At 45.6% G+C, this 17,604-nt stretch overlaps 7 protein-coding genes across 7 annotated transcripts; 5 read left to right on the forward strand and 2 right to left on the reverse strand.

Annotated features, from left to right (window-relative positions):
• Nucleotides 1-1,971: 1,971 nt before the first annotated feature.
• On the forward strand, nt 1,972-3,333 carry P170DRAFT_479947 (cytochrome P450; the record flags this gene model as incomplete). Its single annotated transcript, XM_024853743.1, has 4 exons — nt 1,972-2,074; nt 2,139-2,207; nt 2,258-2,857; nt 2,912-3,333. The coding sequence occupies 4 exons, from the start codon at nt 1,972-1,974 to the stop codon at nt 3,331-3,333; spliced, it is 1,194 nt and encodes a 397-aa protein (XP_024699482.1).
• Nucleotides 3,334-3,879: 546 nt separating this feature from the next.
• On the reverse strand, nt 3,880-5,695 carry P170DRAFT_392251 (uncharacterized protein). The gene is made up of 8 exons (XM_024845967.1): nt 5,189-5,695; nt 5,075-5,138; nt 4,939-5,024; nt 4,598-4,882; nt 4,481-4,547; nt 4,212-4,429; nt 4,108-4,156; nt 3,880-4,059 (listed from the first exon to the last, which is right to left on the reverse strand). The coding sequence occupies exons 1-8, from the start codon at nt 5,582-5,584 to the stop codon at nt 4,013-4,015; spliced, it is 1,212 nt and encodes a 403-aa protein (XP_024699483.1). The 5' UTR covers nt 5,585-5,695; the 3' UTR covers nt 3,880-4,012.
• A 267-nt stretch (nt 5,696-5,962) lies between these two features.
• Nucleotides 5,963-7,958, forward strand: P170DRAFT_392255 (uncharacterized protein). Its single transcript, XM_024845968.1, has 8 exons — nt 5,963-6,742; nt 6,807-6,870; nt 6,925-7,010; nt 7,060-7,293; nt 7,337-7,403; nt 7,451-7,644; nt 7,689-7,737; nt 7,791-7,958. Exons 1-8 carry the CDS (start codon nt 6,380-6,382, stop codon nt 7,877-7,879), a joined length of 1,146 nt encoding a protein of 381 aa, XP_024699484.1. The 5' UTR covers nt 5,963-6,379; the 3' UTR covers nt 7,880-7,958.
• A 635-nt stretch (nt 7,959-8,593) lies between these two features.
• On the forward strand, nt 8,594-10,151 carry P170DRAFT_450366 (uncharacterized protein; the record flags this gene model as incomplete). Its single annotated transcript, XM_024851119.1, has 7 exons — nt 8,594-8,989; nt 9,052-9,115; nt 9,183-9,268; nt 9,320-9,604; nt 9,661-9,727; nt 9,778-10,044; nt 10,099-10,151. 7 exons carry the CDS (start codon nt 8,594-8,596, stop codon nt 10,149-10,151), a joined length of 1,218 nt encoding a protein of 405 aa, XP_024699485.1.
• Nucleotides 10,152-10,710: 559 nt separating this feature from the next.
• On the forward strand, nt 10,711-11,269 carry P170DRAFT_430093 (uncharacterized protein; the record flags this gene model as incomplete). The annotated part of the gene is made up of 2 exons (XM_024847929.1): nt 10,711-10,989; nt 11,135-11,269. 2 exons carry the CDS (start codon nt 10,711-10,713, stop codon nt 11,267-11,269), a joined length of 414 nt encoding a protein of 137 aa, XP_024699486.1.
• A 1,095-nt stretch (nt 11,270-12,364) lies between these two features.
• On the reverse strand, nt 12,365-13,876 carry P170DRAFT_479951 (uncharacterized protein; the record flags this gene model as incomplete). Its single annotated transcript, XM_024853744.1, has 1 exon — nt 12,365-13,876. One exon carries the CDS (start codon nt 13,874-13,876, stop codon nt 12,365-12,367), a length of 1,512 nt encoding a protein of 503 aa, XP_024699487.1.
• Nucleotides 13,877-15,327: 1,451 nt separating this feature from the next.
• Nucleotides 15,328-17,091, forward strand: P170DRAFT_281348 (zinc finger HIT domain-containing protein). Its single transcript, XM_024843191.1, has 4 exons — nt 15,328-15,589; nt 15,661-16,128; nt 16,193-16,993; nt 17,049-17,091. Exons 1-3 carry the CDS (start codon nt 15,543-15,545, stop codon nt 16,908-16,910), a joined length of 1,233 nt encoding a protein of 410 aa, XP_024699488.1. The 5' UTR covers nt 15,328-15,542; the 3' UTR covers nt 16,911-16,993; nt 17,049-17,091.
• The last annotated feature ends 513 nt before the right edge of the window (nt 17,092-17,604 follow it).

Here is a 17,604-nt window from a genome sequence, read left to right on the forward strand (position 1 = left end):
AATCTTCTTAGCTTTTATCTTTTTATAAGCTTTATATATTTTTTTTAATCTTTTAATAATAGTTTTTAGATCTAATATAATAGTTAATTTAAGCTTTAAATCTCTAGTATAACCTAGATAGTAATAAAGTATTATTATGTTTATTATTACACCTAAATAACTAAAGATCTGGTAATACAAAAGATTAATTATAAAAAAAAAGGGGAGTCCCTTTTTTATATAAAAGAACCTAAGGACTTTATTTGTATCTTAATAATAAAGTATCTGATTTTACTAATTCTATTATATTTTTATTAATTTTTTTATATATTTTATTACAAAAAGACCAAAATCAAGGCCAGGGATATAAAACATAGAGATCTTATATATAATATGGGTCCTATTATACTAATTAAGTTAGATAACTACTAAGCTATATTCTTTAGCTACTGTATTCTGCTCCTCAGATATTTAAAATTTATAGAAAAAATTATCTAAACTATACTCTGTGTAAGTTATAAAGCTAAATAAATCAGAAGTTATATAATTCGCGGAATTATTATTAATAATCTAATCCTTCTTATTAATTAAGATAGATAAGACTACCTGCCTGGAGAAGTTAAATATGCCCTTAGTCTGTTAAAAAGTAATTATTTACGGATTATTAGATTTTAGGGCCTTTTTTAAATAGGTTCTACCTTTTTATTCAGATACCCATATATCCTCCACAGGTAACTATTTATTAGGATAAATATAAGATATAAAATAAAAATAATTTATTATTTTATAGCCACAGATCTTACAGTAAATATATATTTTATTAATTATCTTTTTATCTTCAAGAAGATTTCGCTATTTTTTAGTAAAAATATAATTATATATATTATTCTCTGGCTTTCTGGGAGGATAACTAAACAAGGAAAATATATTCTTAATAAGAGAAGTATTTATAGGGGGATTTTTTTTTTTATCTTTTACCACAGATACTATAAATAAAAAATTAAATATTTAGTTTATTAAAAAGATTATCTCATCCGCGATCTTCTTAAAATAAGACTATTCTATTATAATAACTATATTATCCTTTAATAAATAATAGGTTAGGTTATAAAAAACAAGTAATTTATTTTAAATATTATTAAATAATATAAGGGTCGCCATCCAGGGAGTAATCAGATAATAAATAATTAAATAAACTTTAACTATTTACTAGAAACCCTTAATATAAGTAACAAGCGAATTAAACTTATTTCTATTATAATAAATAATATTAAAAAAAAGTAATTTAGACCTTCTATTACTAGAGCTAATACAAAAATAATATAATTTATTTTATAATTTATTAGTATACTTAGAGGCGCCAGATGATATTTTAACCTGATTAAGTATATTATTTAATAATTATTATTTAATCTAATAAACTATTTATTTTAAGTACTTAAACCAGATTTTAAAATCCTCTGTATTATTAATTAAAGGACGAGGAATTAAGCTATTAAACAGTTAAAAGTAATAAAGTAATTTTAAAATAATTTATACTCTATTATATTATATATTATAATTCTTATAACCCTTGAGCTTTTGCTCTAATCCTTTAATTATAAAAGGATTTAAAAGATTAAGTTTAAATATATTCTATAATCTATAATAGATTTAATTTTTAAGAGGGACTACCACAAAGGTAGTAATCTAGTTAGATAGAGAACTTATCTTAAGACGCCTAAAAAGAAATAAGATAATATATAACTAAGGATTACTAAAATAATAAGAGATTAAAAAGAATAAAGATAGTTAAACAGCTTTAAAAAAGCAGAGGGCTTATAATCTATTAAAAACAAACTCCAAAAAAAATAATAATAGAATTAGATAATCTTTTTACCTACATGAGGTGGACTATAGCTTATATAGCCATGGTCACATGACCTGCATCGCGGAATGAGCCATACAACTCCCGGAACCTACTGCCAACGTAGTGGGAGGTTCCAACAGAAAATGCATGGCCTCCTCCCTGGTTTCGCGGCGTTTACTACGAAGTATATGCCAGTAAATAAGACATTCAACTCCTTTGTGCTTAAAGAACTCACTTCGGCCATAGGTAAGCTAGCTGTGTAGTACTGGCGATGAGGGCCCTCATCTGAGTTAACAAAAGCGGACTATAGAGAAATCCGCAGGCATCCTCTCCTCAGAGGCTCATAACCATCTCCAACAGATTTGGACTCACAACACAGGTGGGAAGCCTAACTCCCACCAAATTGCATCTCCACTAATTTTGATGCAGAGTGGCATGAAGTCTTGCTAAAAGACACCATTTTAACACTACACTCCGGCATGAGCAGCCGCATATTGGTAGGAAAGGACCTATCCCACGATCAGTCTTGGACGGAGCTCGTCAAGCGCAATGCTGTGAATTCGTTTCAAGCGGGCGATACGATGTACAACTGGCCTAAGATCTTCCGATATCTAGTCCACTGGTTCCTGGCCCCTTGCCGCACCCTACGTAGGGACATGAGAGAAGTTCAACAGCGCGTCAACGTAGTCATACAACAGCGCCGAGAATCCCAGGCTGCTCAAAAGTTGCAAGGGAAGTCTTCTGAGTATTTCGACTCGATCCAATGGATGGAAGAGGCGGCAGGCGGTCACGACTACGATCCGGCGTTGGTCCAGCTGACGCTGTCGATGGTATCGGAACATACGATGACGGATCTACTGACACAGACCATGCTGAACCTGACAAAACACCCAAACCTGGTGCAGGATCTACGCAAGGAGATCATCGCGGCGATGAAAGACGAGCAGTGGGGCCGACGATCCCTTCGCAAACTCATACTCATGGACAGCATGTTCAAGGAAACGCAGCGCCTGAAACCAATCAGCCGAGGTAATCAGTAGGCTCTCTCGCCTTTCCCTTACCTGAGCTGACAGAGACTACTAGGCACAATGAGACGTAAAGCGCTTACCAACGTCCGCTTATCTGATGGACTCGAGGTCCCTAAAGGCACGACATTCTTTGTCTCCTCAGAACACATGCAAAGCAATTCTACATACCCGCATGCGCACACATTCGACGGATACCGCTTCTACAATCTTCGACAAGAGCCCGGCCACGAGAACCTCCACCAAATAGTCAACACCAGCGCCGACGAGGTCGGATTTGGACACGGGGGATATGCGTGCCCGGGACGATACTTTGCGGATGCTGTGGAGAAGATCTCACTTTTCCATATCTTGCTGAAGTACGATTTCCGCCTGGCTGAGGGATCGAGTGCCGATCCTATAAATTATGGCACGTCTTTGATCTCGGACCCGACGGCGAAATTGGTTGTCAAGCGTCGGCAGGAGGAGATCACACTATAATGTTAACAAGACTTGACAGCAGGTTGCAGTTGGCTCAAACTTGACTAATCCCTTGGTTTGGGCTTTTCCACAGTTGAACTAGGAAATGGGTTTTCCCCAGATTGTAATGCGATTGCAAAGGACATCATTTTTAATGTGGAATATTATTAGGCATGGAATTTCCTACACCCGTAATTATTCTAGGGTAAACAGTAATCCTTAGCGCTATGACAAATCCGTAAGTAGAACACATCTGGTGGTTCTCCATTAAATAAATGTAACATGAGTACTGTTTGCTGAGTGAATATTGTAGTAGGTTTGAGAAAGGTCACTTCCGAACTATAGTCGAGGTTACAACCTCATGTTGCGTAGGGAAAATATTCGGGTTAAGGACTCTTTGGCAATTAACTGTGCGGACTTATAAGACTTAAGTACGGCTTAGCGGACAGGAAGACCTCTTCTCCTCACCCTATTGTCGTATGTACTTTAATCTACTAAAGTATGGAATATATAGGACGGATAGAAATATGTTGAAAAGTGTTAATTGAGTAGATCATATCTGATATTGGTGATTTGAATGGATAATGTGAACATTCCTCTGCCTCCACATCATACGAAAAGAAAACTCATCAGATATTTTGGCCAATTCCCGCAAAAGGTGGAGCGCAGAAGTCCAAGCGTAGGAAATGAACAAGAACATTTAATTTCCATGTGCATATTTGGAAAGATATCCGGCTGTAGAATTATCTATGAATTGTTAGCCACGCTCTATGCAGATATCGAGATTCAACCTACAGGATTTAACCCCCTTTTCCACGTTCAGACTCATATACACCGGGCGAATCTGTGATTGTCAGTACCACTCTATGCATCTCCGGAAAATGGAACCATGTGCATACCCCGGTTTCAGCGCCCTTCTCCAACCAGTCATGAATTGACTGTGCGTCCTCGACTGTCGACTTCCAGTATTGAGGAAGCACATCCATACAGGCCTGGAATGACTCCAGGCCGCCTAGCTGCATGGTCTGCAGCCCCTGGCGTGCATTCTGAATATTTTCCAGCTCCTTTTCGAGATCTTCTTTCTCGCTAGTCTTCCGGTTTATTTTGTTTTGCACCCCTATGGAAAGTTAGCTCCTCGCCACATCTCAATCCATGATCCACAACTCACGTTCGGCTGCGATGATCAAGCCCAATGTAGCGCCGAGGGCGACGACTGCAGTGATGAGGCCTCCAAGCTGTCGACTCATTAGCATCTGGCTTGTTTTAGATTCACTAAAGCACATACAAGGATGATTGGCTTCACAGGTTCGAAGATCTCCCCAGCAGCTGCTGCGATTGGGAGTGCCGCCCCGGCGATGACTTCCATGGCCTTCTGAGCCGCTTGAATGGAGCCCAATGTTTCAGTCAGATCGAGGATTTCCTTCGCGAGCTCTTTGATCTGCTCGGTCAGTTCCTCTTCTTTGTCCTTCGCCCATGAAGAGAATTTCTCCGTGAAGGATGAGAAATCGGTCCTGACGGTGGCGAACCGCTCTTGGATCCCATTGGATGTATCCTCGAACTTTTTGGTATCCTTTAATTGATTTTCAGTGACGGCTACAATGACGCCAGTAGATTAACGGGTATTACCGAGATAAAGGATGCAACGCGAGTCTTGCGGTCCTCCAGAGAAACGCTGCTGTCTGCACAAAGCGCGACAAGGATGGTATCGAAACCTATCGGGGAATTAGCGGCCATCACAAACATTTCACCAGAGAGCACTCACTCTGGCCATTCTGGGCAATGTCTGCAGCGAGCAACCGGCTGTCCTGAAGGACATCGTTGTAGTTCTATTTGCGTCAGCATCCATTTCGGAAGCAGCGCGGATCAATCCACCTACCGAGCGAATAGTGACCAAGGTGTCCGCGAAGCCCTCGTGGTAGGTTTGGTCAATGACGGCCAGCTTCTGCTGGATGTCGAGGAGACGGTCGTTGACATCCACGGCCGACTGAGACGCTGCCACACCCGCCTGGGCCATGGCCTCCTGGCCTGCCTCCGAAGACAGATGCTGGCCGGCACCGACAGTGAAATCTGCCTTCTGCTGATCCGTCTGCAATGGATTGTGCTCTTCGTAGCCATTGGCGAGCACATTGATCTCGTCGTCCGAGAGGGAGCGAGCCGCCTCGAGGGCCTTGTCGACAGTGGGATTACTGCCGAGGAGGCCCTCTAGTTTCTGAGAGACCTCATCGTAGGAAGGGGGAGAGCTGTCCGCGGAGTAGGCAGGAAGATAAACCATGGTTTCGGTGAGAAATAATAGAGCTTAGCTCGTCAAAGTAGTAGATGAGCTTGGAAGGTTGTTTGATTTGGGATGTCTTGTATCGTGATCTTGCCCTCACTTTATACCCTACGAATCTGGATGAATCACTAGTAATCCATATCTCTCGGCGTTTCCATGATGTGTGATACTGTCACCACTGTCAAAGCTGTTTTCTTATTTTGAAATTTTCCACTACCCCTGCAACGCGGATCCATCCGTGCCCTAATCTGATGCACGACTCGACCGGGCTACAATTCGACCGGAACAAAAGTACGATGCATGCTGCATGCATATTAATATCGAACCTGCATCTCAGCTGAATTTTTTCCCCTCTTCTCACGCCACTGCTTTGCCCGACTTCATACCACTTCGATCATCTCTCAGTCGAGATGATGCCGGGATATAGGCTATACTGCATGACAGATAAATCGCGCATTTGCCCAAGTGCCCAGGAGGGCTGGATGCAGAAACCAATAGTGGACGTCGGCAGATCATATTTAATCTACAGGTCGCATCGGAGGTTACATCCATCGGTATAGCCGTTTGCCACCAGCAGTGAATCTAGAACCAGAGTCCCGTATCGTCGAGAGCTGGTGGAGAGCTATGATGAGGGGTAAGAAGGAGAGCTGAGTAGCTTTCCTCCTGAATGAAGTCTCTAGGTCCACCCTCCTGCCCTCGTTTTGTTCTCATTCCCAGTTACAAGTTTTCCTGCTTTCATATCATCATTTCTGTTTCTAATCCAACCGTCATATTGTGCAACCCACTCCACAAAAGATGGCTACTTCAATGTCGTCAGCCACAGTCCACCAAAAGCTAAGTCGGCAGGCTTCAAGCCCACCGACCTTCCGGGCCTGTCTTCAAAGCATCGCTTTGCTGTCTGAGCCTGAACGCAAGGTCTTGGTTGAATCCGCCGCCAAGTACCATCTCTCACCGGCAGATGAGGAGGCATTCACCACCGCTGCAGTGCAGGCACTTGCCTCGGATGATCTGGATGGAGAGCTTGGTGACGCCGCCAATGGTGCCTCTGCGGCTGTGAATGGAATCATTGAGTTGATGGTCGCCCTTGTACTCAATTTGGCATGGGCCGACACCATGAACGGCACGAATCTGACAGACCAATATGAGCCGATTATGCGGGTGGGTGACTCTTATCTGAGCATGTGTATCATGGAATTCCTAACTATGCTGTTGGACTTTCTAGCTCTACTGCCAGACTATGAAGGATGGGATTCCCCTTTCCAACACAATCGCTCAGTACGCGGAAGGTAAACAGACGTCCTGTTTGATGAACACGGGGAGTCGAGCTGATAATGACGCAGATTTTGACAACAAGGTCATTGCCTTTTGTGCGGACACTTCGTTAACTACGGATCAGCGGTTGTCACAAATTCAGGAATATATCAAGGTATGACTCTGTTTTATATTGGGTGGGAGGTATCTAATAAAACTATCAGGATGCGGAAGCATCCCAGACCACTGCCCAGGACATGCAGAACACCCTGAACTCTGTGTTTGATAAAACAATGGACTTTATCAACATGGTTAACAGCGATTCGCTCAAGAAAGAGGCCACGGAGAAAACCTTCCCTGTGCCGAAGTCGGCAAAGAAGCTTGCGGATGTGTCGCCGAAGCTTGAGATTCCAGCACTCACAGCTGCTTTCGATTCGCCTTTCGGACCATATGTCACGGTACGTTCGCCTGTCTAGTCATGAACACAGCTGATGTGATCAGATTGCTGGACTGCTTGGCATTCATAGCACAGAGGCGACAAACACAGCCTATGCCATCGCCGCTGCGAGTAAGTATTCTTCAGCGCAATCTAAATGGCCTTCTAACTCGACACAGTGTCAAATAGAGAACGGGTGCCGATGAGCAAGGTCCTCAAGGATCTAGCTACTCAAGACGGCGCGGATGACACCAACACGGAATATTTCAATGAATTCCGTGAGCACATCGGAGTGCTCGCTGGCTACTGGGGCAGCACTCTAATTGACGCTCGACAAATCGAGGCATGGCTCAAGGATGGCGCCGCTGTTGCTGTAAGTACTGTCTTGTGTGTTTTTATTGGCACTAACGAAAACAGGATATGCCCAAATACATGGAAATAGCCCTGAATGGAGGGGTGAAGATCTGTGAGTCGGCAACACCAACCCAGTTACTTTCTACACGCTAATGACCGGCTCAGATGTGAAAGTGGCCAAGTACTTACGCTCATATGCGGAACAAACTAACCAGATTCCATGGGACGAGTGGTTGAGCGCTGATGATGCGTAAATGAGCAATTCAGGATCATTTTTCTAGGTGTGCAAATTTAGTTTATTGAGCTCGTACATTGTTGCGCGGGGTGTTAGCCAACGAATCCACACTTTTCTTGCAGGATAAAGCACGGTATGCGCAGATTTTACCACTAATTCTGTGCCCTGTAATCTATCTTCTGTAGGCCTCACGTACTTTTGCAACCGCTGATCGTCCATGAAACCAACGGCGGGAGTAGCGTTCGACTACTGCAATGCATGATGCAACATGAAAAACGAGCTGTGCATATCGCATGAGGTCACGGTGATCGGCGGACAGGAGTAGTGTCTAGAACTCCCTAGATTCAAACAATTATATGAACCACGTCATCTGTGCTTGTGGGTTGTGGTGGCAAAACCGGACTTCTTGCTCGAGTCTGAGTAGTGAGACTTCCGATCCCAGCTACTGTATATGCGGGTGCATGGGGCCCTGGCAGATTCAGCTGGCTCCTTGTTCTTTGCGTCCGCCACTGCAGCTGAACAACAACTCAACATGCGGGGGTTGCATGACAGCTGAGAGAGGGGTCTATGCTACCCCCTCATCGTATAGACGTGCACTTTGTTGGAGGCTATGGATAGGAAAACACCTATATTTAAGCGAAGGAAGCCCGGGAAGAATCCTACCTCAATCACCTCTCATTTTCCATCTTGATCTTATCCAGCACTGTACACTTCATTCTTCTGCCTCGAAATAATGACTGTTCCTCCTGCCTACTCGACTGAGGACGCACCTCCCTCCTATGACGAGGTCGCGGGCAAGGTCGACAAACTAGTCGGCGGGAGCACCAGCCCTCAGAAATACCTGGACGTTGCAGCTTCTCTGACTGATGAGGAGCGTAAGGTCCTCCAGGATGGTGCTGAGGAACATAACCCCATCAAGACCGATGAGGACAAGAAAAAGCTGTCCCTTGGAGCGGCAGTGACCATGTCAACGGATGAGGTGGTGGGCAAGTTGAAAGAGGACGCCAGCAAAGCCAGCGCGGCAGTGGTTGCAATCGACGGCTCCTTCACGGCGTTGCAGGTGCAGATTGCGAGTATCGATCAGCTTGAACAGACCAATTTCCTGACGCAGCTCAACAATCATAAAACAGTATGTTTCCTTCCGTCTGTCAATATCAATGATGGATGAGCTCCCGCTGACGTATCCACCAGTCGTATCAGGATGTCCTGCAGCAGAGTCGCAACCTTGCCGCTGATATCAGTCAGTATGGATCAAGTAAGTTCATGGAAAATGGCCCCGTATTTTCTTTTCATCTTCTTTCTAGGCTGACCTCGACACTTAGGCTTTGATCAACTGATCGTGCCACTTTGTGCTGATGAGAGCTTAACTGTGGAACAACGGACGGAGCAAATCGATAGATTCATCACGGTAGGCAATCCCTAGTATTACAGTCAGCCGAGACGCTCATGTCCTCCGCAGAAAGCCGACGACTTCGAGACGCAAGGAAACGAAATCAACAAGAATTTCGAAAGCCTCATCAACAACTTCGTTTCATTCACATCGCAGTTCTCGCAATGGGGAAAGGACAAAGAGCAGCAGCTCAATGATGAGATCGCAGAAATCGACAACCAGCTCGTGGAATTGACCAAAAAGTTGGCAGACCTGCAGACTTCTCTAATCTCCCTAGGGGTCGGTCTGGGAGTGGGATTGACCGTCGCTGGCATCGGCCTGGCTTTGTCAGGGCCCGTTGCCCCATTCATCCTGGTACGCCGATCCCCTCCCCAGCGTTTGCCTCGGTCCTCGCTCACAGATTCTATTAGATCGGCGGCCTCATTTTCGCTGGAGCAACCGCGGCATCAGTAGCCGGTATTGCAATCGCCATGGGTGGTAAGTCTTCTACGTCGGACGAATGACGCGGGTGATGCTGACCCAGATAGTCGTGGCGAATCAGATTGACGAAAAGAAACGCGAGCGAGCTGAAAAGGCTGACGAGATCGACAAGATCCAGCTGGCCCGGCGCAACCTGGAAGATATGGGGGATTCGCAGCTGATAGTCTTCCGGGACAATGTGAAGGTCCTCCAGTCCTACTGGACTTCCATGCAGGCAGACGCCAGAGAGATTAAGGGTTGGCTGCAGAATGGAGCGGATTTGGCGTCCATGCCTTCTTACATGAAGTCTGCTCTCGATAATGCGGTCACCGTCTGTACGTGTTGCTTGTTCTGGGTCCTTCTTAGACGTTGGCTAACTTCCGGCACAGATGCGTCTATGGCTCAGTATATGGACGAATATGCGAAAGGGACTCAGATTTAGAGCAGGTTCACTTTTCTGATTGGTCACGTACGATTCGAGGCTGTGCATTCTGGTGCAATTGTCATCTTACTCGATGTAGTTTACTCTACTTCTCACATGAGAAAGTTGCCATGCAATAACTTGCACACGCCGTACAAGGTCTCAGTATGCAAAGCATTCTCGGTGTCTGATATCTGAAAAAGCAATTCACAAATGAATACTTCAAATCCCGAGTCCGCTGTTACTGAACGCTGTGTGAATATAAGAACTATTCTTAAAATACTCTTCAACTATGTTCGCTCATACATTCATTTCAAATTGTTCTTTTTTTTTTATGTTGACGTTCTCCAAACTTAAATTAATCTAATCAATGTTTATAGACTTCGACAGAGCTCAGAGGATACTAGCATGGAATAAAAAAAAAGACAAGTGAATAATATGAATGAAAGAATTGCTGCTAATCGATATCACCTCATCCGAGGTATAGAGCACACTCATCAGCACAATTGTGACCAGCTCTCTAACGTGGCCTACCTTCGCCGAGCCTAACAATCAGCTTCTGAAAAGTGTTCGCGCAGTCATGTACAGCAGTCTGGCACTATCTATTTTCGCCATAGCAACCGCTTCGCAGCAGATCGTCGCCCTGCAAAGACTGGACTGCTACGAACACGGTCTAGAACTGATTCGAAATCTCCTATCAATCAATAATCATCGCACCGACGATAAAACTGATATGAAACCGATCAAGATAGCATTTGTCGCCAGCTACCACTGGCAGATGCCTGTTATGCTCCAAGGCCACAGTCTTTACCTCTTCCTTTTGGCGATGGGGCTGTTCGCTTATCATGAATATGGGATTGTGGGTTACATATCCTGTTTTTTCAGTTCAATAATGGTGTTTCTTCCGAGCAGGTTATATACTAATGCCCCGTCTCTGTAGACTTTTGGCTTCTTCCTGGGATTTCTGCTTTATGGCCTTGCAAATTATTTACTATGTTCGCTAGGACTGTGGCATTGGGTTGACTCCGCAATTGCAGATCACGGTCATACGGCTACATCATCATTGGCCTCTCGTCGGGCGGATCATATGTTATCATGATATAGCCTGTCGCCCTAAGGACGCCTTGAGGAACGGATGAGATGCTTTCGAATCAACCTTCACTATAGAGAGATGGCAGAATAGCCAATCCAGTCTTGCAGTCGGCGGCAGTAATTTTATGTTACTTTTATTGGGGCCGGGTAGTCTGTTGAAAAGCGTATGGAAAGGGAGAATTAAGGAGTATCTTATCCTTTATTTGTAATAATAATAATCTTTTAAATAAAATATATCTGCTAATTTTTAAATAATTATTACTCTAATAAAAGTATGGGGGCCGGCTGGCCTCTGAAGGAGTTAATAAGATGCAGGACGTGGAATATAATAATATTTAGAGGGAGAAGTTATTATTTTTAGAACTCTATACTATTTCTCAAGAGTCATATAATAATAATAATCCGGACTATACTATTCAAGTTATAAAACTACCACCTTACATCTTCTCGCAGAGTGTACAGGTCGCCAGGTAGTAATTTTCATAATAAATTACTATTTTTTATAATTTATTACTATTATTTAGTAATAATTTAGCTCGCCAGATTATAATCTTTTAATACCTAAAGTTGGCCAGATGGTATAGTTATAATTAAAAAGGTTTTTAATTTTTTTGAAAAATTAGTAATTTTTAAGATTCTGCGACCTGGTGAGCTTATATATAATATTATAATATAATTTTATTTATATATTGCTGGGCCAACTAAATCTACCGGGACCCTGTCAGCCGCAAGGACAGTAACTGGGAGTCTGGGACATGAGGTCTGAATGCTCGGTCTTCAGGAAGAAGTCTGAGTTTGTCACCGCAATTCACAAACACAGACGACGTGGCTCATTTAGAAGTATGCATTTACTTCCCTAAACAGACGATTTGCAGTTGAAGCGCGAGGCATTCCCCCGAAGTAAGGGCTTTCTGCTGCTCAGCCAAGTTCTGCACACCTGAGATGATTCTCCGCAACAAGCGAGGTTAGTATTTTGACGACATGTCGAAGTTGGCAGGAAATAGTCGAGAGTTATCGTCGACCAGAGTAAATCCTGTCGCTTAACGAATCTATAAATCACTCTTATGGCTAGACATGGCTCTGCACCGGTATCGCATTGGTGTAAATATCTCAACTATCCCGATACAACACACTGAGAAAAGTTACTCTCTTGCTACAGAATCAGGCGAGCAGTGCATTTTGCAATAATCATCAAGTTCCTGCCTTACCCCATTCGCATAATCCATAATATTGATCAACTGGTGAAACCCCTCGTTATAGAAAACCCGCACCCCCAGCCGTCCCAGAAAAGTCCGTATAACGTTAAAGGTCCCTGCACTTTGATCCTGGACGGAAAAGTTGACGTCCTTCACCCTCATGGGGCCGTAATTGGGCTTCACAGTTTGATCAAGACGGCCCACGCTAGTCACAACGTGTATCAGCGGTGGCGGCAGAGCAGATGTATTATTGAGATATTTGGCGATGTTAGTCCATGCCAATCGAGCGAGGAATTTATCATTTGCGAAAGTCCGGTATTCCTCTCTGAGCGATTTTGCAGTGGATAGAAATGACCCGGGCCGAGTTTTCATAATCCACATATCAAACCGCATGGCGTACTCCGGCTTTCCGAGGTCTCTATTCCCCTGCATGGCTGCTATGAGGGATAGATACTCCTTGTCTCTGCTGCTGGTCTGATACTGTGCGGCGGTGGCGTTGATCAGCGCTGCGTGCACAACGTGAGTGACAGAGAAGTTGTTGGCTCTGGCAGCAGTAAATATCCGGTCGCTCTCTGCGCGGCTGAAGTTGATATCGTACCAATTTGTTCGTCCCAGCTGGCCGATCTTGCGTGTGCTTCGTGGTGATAGGGCATTTGGAGTGTTCCATGCTGCCGCCATCGCTGAGCTGGACTTGGCCTGCGACTCTACAGGCGCTACCCCTAATGGCCTGGCACTGCTTAGCCCTGGAGCCAGGTTACGCACCTCGTCGCCCCAGTGCACTTTGCTCTCTGGATGTGCGACATCCCATGCCACGCCCGTTAGAAGTCCATCCGCCAAAACCTCCAGGCCCATTCCGTCTCCGTAATGGTGGGGGGAATAGATCAAGAATGTGCTCAAAGCAGGCAGCAGAAACATGCACGGTTTCTCTGTGCCCCAGCAGGAATTCAACACTTCCCTGATGCCAAACTGGTTGTCGTCAATGACATGAAAAGTCTCTCGCAACCAAGTTTCTATCTCCAGACCTTCCTTGTCGGGAGTCCAGTACACCAGTTTATTGCCCTCCGTAGATGCCGCCACATTGGGGTATTGGCTGCGCAGTCGCGTCCAAGCCTTCTTGGCGTGCGCGATGAGAGCGCCTTTGCTAAGGTAGGTCTCAAACTGCACTTCGATGGATATATCGCCGTGTCTTTTGCCGGCATAGCCCCGGGTAGTGAGCATTTTGAGGGCGATTTCACATCCGTCGAGTTCGCGCTCGTACTTCCCGCGTCCAGTATGTTGCCACGAAAGAGCGTTGAATCCGCCCTGTTGACAAGATTGGTGACTCGTGTATCGAACTTGTGTAGCATATTTTGCATGAGCAAGTCGGAGTTGGAGAGGTGAAGCTCTTCCTATGCAGTGTCTCCCAACCGACGATGTCCCTGACTTCTGAAAGCCCGGGATTATCTTGCGCGAGAGCATTATCAATGGCGGGTTCACGGTGTTTTGAAGTGTTGATTGAGATACTCTCGCGGGTAATGCTCGTCGAGATGTTGATATTAACGTTAGTTATATGAGACTGTGGCAATAGATTTTGTACAAAGCTCATATGTTTCTCATGCGTATTTATTCCTCAGGATGATCTTCCAGGGCAGGGATCGTACATTCCAACGTACGTCAGTGGCTGGTTAACATCATGAGAGGCTGTTGTTGCAATAATGCATGGTTTTGCGGTCCTTGCTTATGCTCGCTGCTTCGCAAGGGCAAGAGGGTCGTCATCCTATTTCCTCTTGGGGTCGAATGAATTCAACCACCCGCGTTGATGCCCACGACATGGCACTGGGATGTAGTGGCCGTCATCAATCAGGCCACAGGGCCCTACAAGAGCCCGGCCCAGTTCGAGGGCCTGTACCATAGCTATGAAGACAGAGGATTTTCATCTTGTGTGAGGGATTGAATCCAAGGTACCTAGTTGGGTCGAAATTGGCTCTTTTATCTATCTACACATGCAGACAAATAGAGAACGTCTTCTTTCCCGCATCGATATTCCTCAGCCTTCGAACTATGCCGATCCACGCCATGAACAAGGAAATAACCGGCTACTTTGGTGCAGCCTCCACACTCCTTCAGTCCAGGATGTCCTCAAATTTGCACCGCACTTGACATGCAGCATTCCAAGAGGGGAACAACCCTTGCTTGACAAGCATCACATGTGAAGACTCTGATTCGGGTAATGGCGTTTTCTCGGGCATGCCTCTTTCTACGCTTGGTTAACATCATCTGTTCCTCGGTAGAAACAAAGCGAAGGACCGACTTAACAAATTCGGTGAGCGGGCATACGGTCCGTCATCAGACCGTATGCCCGTGAGCATGCATGTTCCGGTGACCTTTTGAAAGAAGCCCACCGTTGGTATTTCATGGAAATGATTGGGAAGTAATTTGATAAGGACTGTCTCATCATCCCATTCTATGTGAAATGGGACTTCCAAAGAAGCGTTCCTCTCAGCTAAGTCGCAAGTCGTTTGCCTCGGGACACAGTGTACTAGGATACATTGATTTCCCTGTGCTTCCTGGGCTTCAGTGATAAGAAGGTTCTGAAATACCAGAGTGGTCTGGTTCGCGAGACTTCCCAGAGACGTGAATTCGTAGCTCACATGGACTGCTGGGAGACCATTGGTGATTGTGTACGGACCTCTGATAACTTCTATATCTTGTCTTTCGTTAACTGGCGTCTTTTCATGGTCCTTCAAGGAGATTATGCATCGAGCAGAACAGTTCGGAGCAGTCTAGAGAGGATGAGCGTTTCTTCCGGCAAAGTCTAGTTCCTAGATCCAGGGTATTCACTCTTTAGCTGGCGAGAGTAGACTCTATGACGTCTATCAGCGTATTCCTCGGGACTGACTACAGCAAACACTTGCCTTCTTTCCTTGTCTTCTTGTTGTTGTTGCCATACCTTATAAGATTATATACTGCGTAGTTCCTCGGTGGAGAGCGTCAACTCGATCGGGACAAACGCGGTGGGGCGGATCTCCCAAACTTTTCTCCAACTTTTCTTCCTCCGCCTCTCCAACTCGCGCTCTTCCATTTTTCTTCTTTCCCTGTACATGTTTCCTTTAGCTCCCAGTTCTATTTATTACTCGATTTCATCATGTCCGGCACAGAGGACCCCCTCTTATCCGACCTCTGCTCCATCTGGTACGCCCCAGTCACCCACTGCATTGCATCACTGCATCGCCGTCGCGACAAAATCCTAACCAAGACCACAGTCACATTAACGCGCCCAGATATCGCTGCCCTCGATGCTCAACCCGCACATGCTCCCTGCCCTGTTCGCGCCGCCATAAACTCTGGTCGCAATGCTCCGGCGTCCGCGATCCCGCTGCCTACCTCCGTCGCAACGAGCTAGCCACCGAGGCCGCCTTCGATCGCGACTTCAACTTCATCACGGGAATCGAGCGACAGATTGAGCGCGCCGAGCGCGATGCCGATAATAGAGGCGTTCAGGTCGATCCGCAGCGTCATAGCTATACGGATGTTGCGGCCGTGGGGCTCGAGCATGAAGTCGAGAGTGAGGGCGATGGCGCGCGGAAGAGAAAGAGGCCGAATAATGATGGTGGGATGGTTAGGGGAGAGGCTGGGTTTATGCGCGCCGCGGAGAATGCGGGTGTGAAGGTCATTCGTGCGCCGAAGGGGATGACTCGGAGTAAGCAGAATGGATCGAGGTGGCATCCTAAGTATGTTTTTCTTTTCTGTTGCTTGTGGGATCCTAGACGTGGTTACTGACTGAGGGCTTTGAAGGGCGAAAAACCTGAATTGGATGGTCGAGTGGATTATGCCGGACGGGCAGAAGAGGAGCAGACATTGTCTCGAGTCGAGTACCGTTGCGGAGGCGTTTGATCGGGTTTATCCTCTGCCGAAGCAGGAGAAGGAGCAGAAGAAAACGGAAGAGCAGCAGAAACAGTCTTTGGAAGAGGATAAAGGCAAGGATTCAGAGGCTGTGGTCGAACCGCTTGAAGGCACGGGACCGTCGGAAGAGACGCAAACACCGCACGACGCGACTACGCCGCCAGTCGAGAACGAGTCACAATCAGCCGACGCTCCAAACCAACAATCGTCTACAAATCCTGCCGATATTACCTCGCACCGCAATTCCTTCTTCTATCTGCATCGTCCGAGAACCGCCACGAAACAAATTGTCTTGATTCCGTTGTCCCCAAAGACGGATCTCACCTCCGCCCTCCGAGGGCGTACGGTCTTGGAGTTTCCTACCATTTATGTGCTCCATGAGTCTCCGGAGACATTAAATGCCGACAGCACGGAATCTCGATTCCTTCTGGAGGAAGAATACACCCGAACACATCCAGACCCGGAGCCTGAGATTGGCGAAGTGACCGCCGAGGGTGACACACAGCCGTTGCCGGGGTCGAAGGATCTTACGAACATCGACGAGAAGAAAGTTCTGGAAGTGTTGAAACAAGATCTCTTTGAGCCCGTTCCGGCAGGGGAAACTGAATAATCGGGGACTCTATTCTCTTCGTGGCACATCTTCCCGAGCTGGTCTCAGGGTTTCGTATTACATATAGACTTCTCTTTGCATGGGTATAGATATCGGATCGATTTGATTCAGTGAAATTGTATTGACTAATCCTAATAGTCATCTTACCAAGTCTCAACTTAAGACCATGAGCAATTTTCGGCACTCATGTGTAGGTAGAACTCGATCTGTATTTGCTAGTTTGAAAAGAGCAAATTCGAATTTGTTTGTGCAATGGAGCCATCAACGTCCAGAGTACTGAACGCCTCGCAGGCAGAATCTACACACTGGCAGGGTCGAAACTGGTAGGTGGTCCAAGTGGTCAACCTCAGGTATGAATTTGATGATGAAAAATGAGGTCGATTCCTAACTAGACAACAAAGTGATGATCAGGAACAACGCGCAGGATGTCAATGGGATGGGGTACTGTGAACTATTGAGTTGTATGGAAACGAACACTTAATATCGTGATGCTAATAGGTGTGTTGTGAAGAACATGAAGACTTCCGCCCGTAGGCAGCAATAACAGTTCTTCGATCCCTCCTTCCGTAACCTCAAGTTGATGCTACCGGATGAGGAATATTCACGGGTAGTCATGATAAGATCTGATTTGTGAGTCTGGTATATCGAAGGAGAGGTCAGGGGGACGGAATCAGGTCTGGGTAGTTGTCAAGTC

Source organism: Aspergillus steynii, assembly GCF_002849105.1.
Source record: "Aspergillus steynii IBT 23096 chromosome Unknown P170scaffold_9, whole genome shotgun sequence".
NCBI lineage: Eukaryota > Fungi > Ascomycota > Eurotiomycetes > Eurotiales > Aspergillaceae > Aspergillus > Aspergillus steynii.

What these genes read in the sequence shown, in the direction of transcription:
- P170DRAFT_392251 (XM_024845967.1), bottom strand. Translation starts at nt 5,584, where the DNA reads ATGGTTTATCTTCCTGCCTACTCCGCGGACAGCTCTCCCCCTTCCTAC. An exon ending in CCTTGGTCACTATTCGCTCG is followed by an intron (nt 5,139 to 5,188) that starts GTAGGTGGATTG and finishes TGACGCAAATAG; the next exon opens with AACTACAACGATGTCCTTCA. An exon ending in AGAAGGGCGCTGAAACCGGG is followed by an intron (nt 4,157 to 4,211) that starts GTATGCACATGG and finishes TGACAATCACAG; the next exon opens with ATTCGCCCGGTGTATATGAG.
- P170DRAFT_392255 (XM_024845968.1), top strand. Translation starts at nt 6,380, where the DNA reads ATGGCTACTTCAATGTCGTCAGCCACAGTCCACCAAAAGCTAAGTCGG. An exon ending in AGGATGGCGCCGCTGTTGCT is followed by an intron (nt 7,645 to 7,688) that starts GTAAGTACTGTC and finishes TAACGAAAACAG; the next exon opens with GATATGCCCAAATACATGGA. An exon ending in GAATGGAGGGGTGAAGATCT is followed by an intron (nt 7,738 to 7,790) that starts GTGAGTCGGCAA and finishes TGACCGGCTCAG; the next exon opens with ATGTGAAAGTGGCCAAGTAC.
- P170DRAFT_281348 (XM_024843191.1), top strand. Translation starts at nt 15,543, where the DNA reads ATGTCCGGCACAGAGGACCCCCTCTTATCCGACCTCTGCTCCATCTG. An exon ending in TCCGACCTCTGCTCCATCTG is followed by an intron (nt 15,590 to 15,660) that starts GTACGCCCCAGT and finishes CCAAGACCACAG; the next exon opens with TCACATTAACGCGCCCAGAT. An exon ending in GGATCGAGGTGGCATCCTAA is followed by an intron (nt 16,129 to 16,192) that starts GTATGTTTTTCT and finishes AGGGCTTTGAAG; the next exon opens with GGCGAAAAACCTGAATTGGA.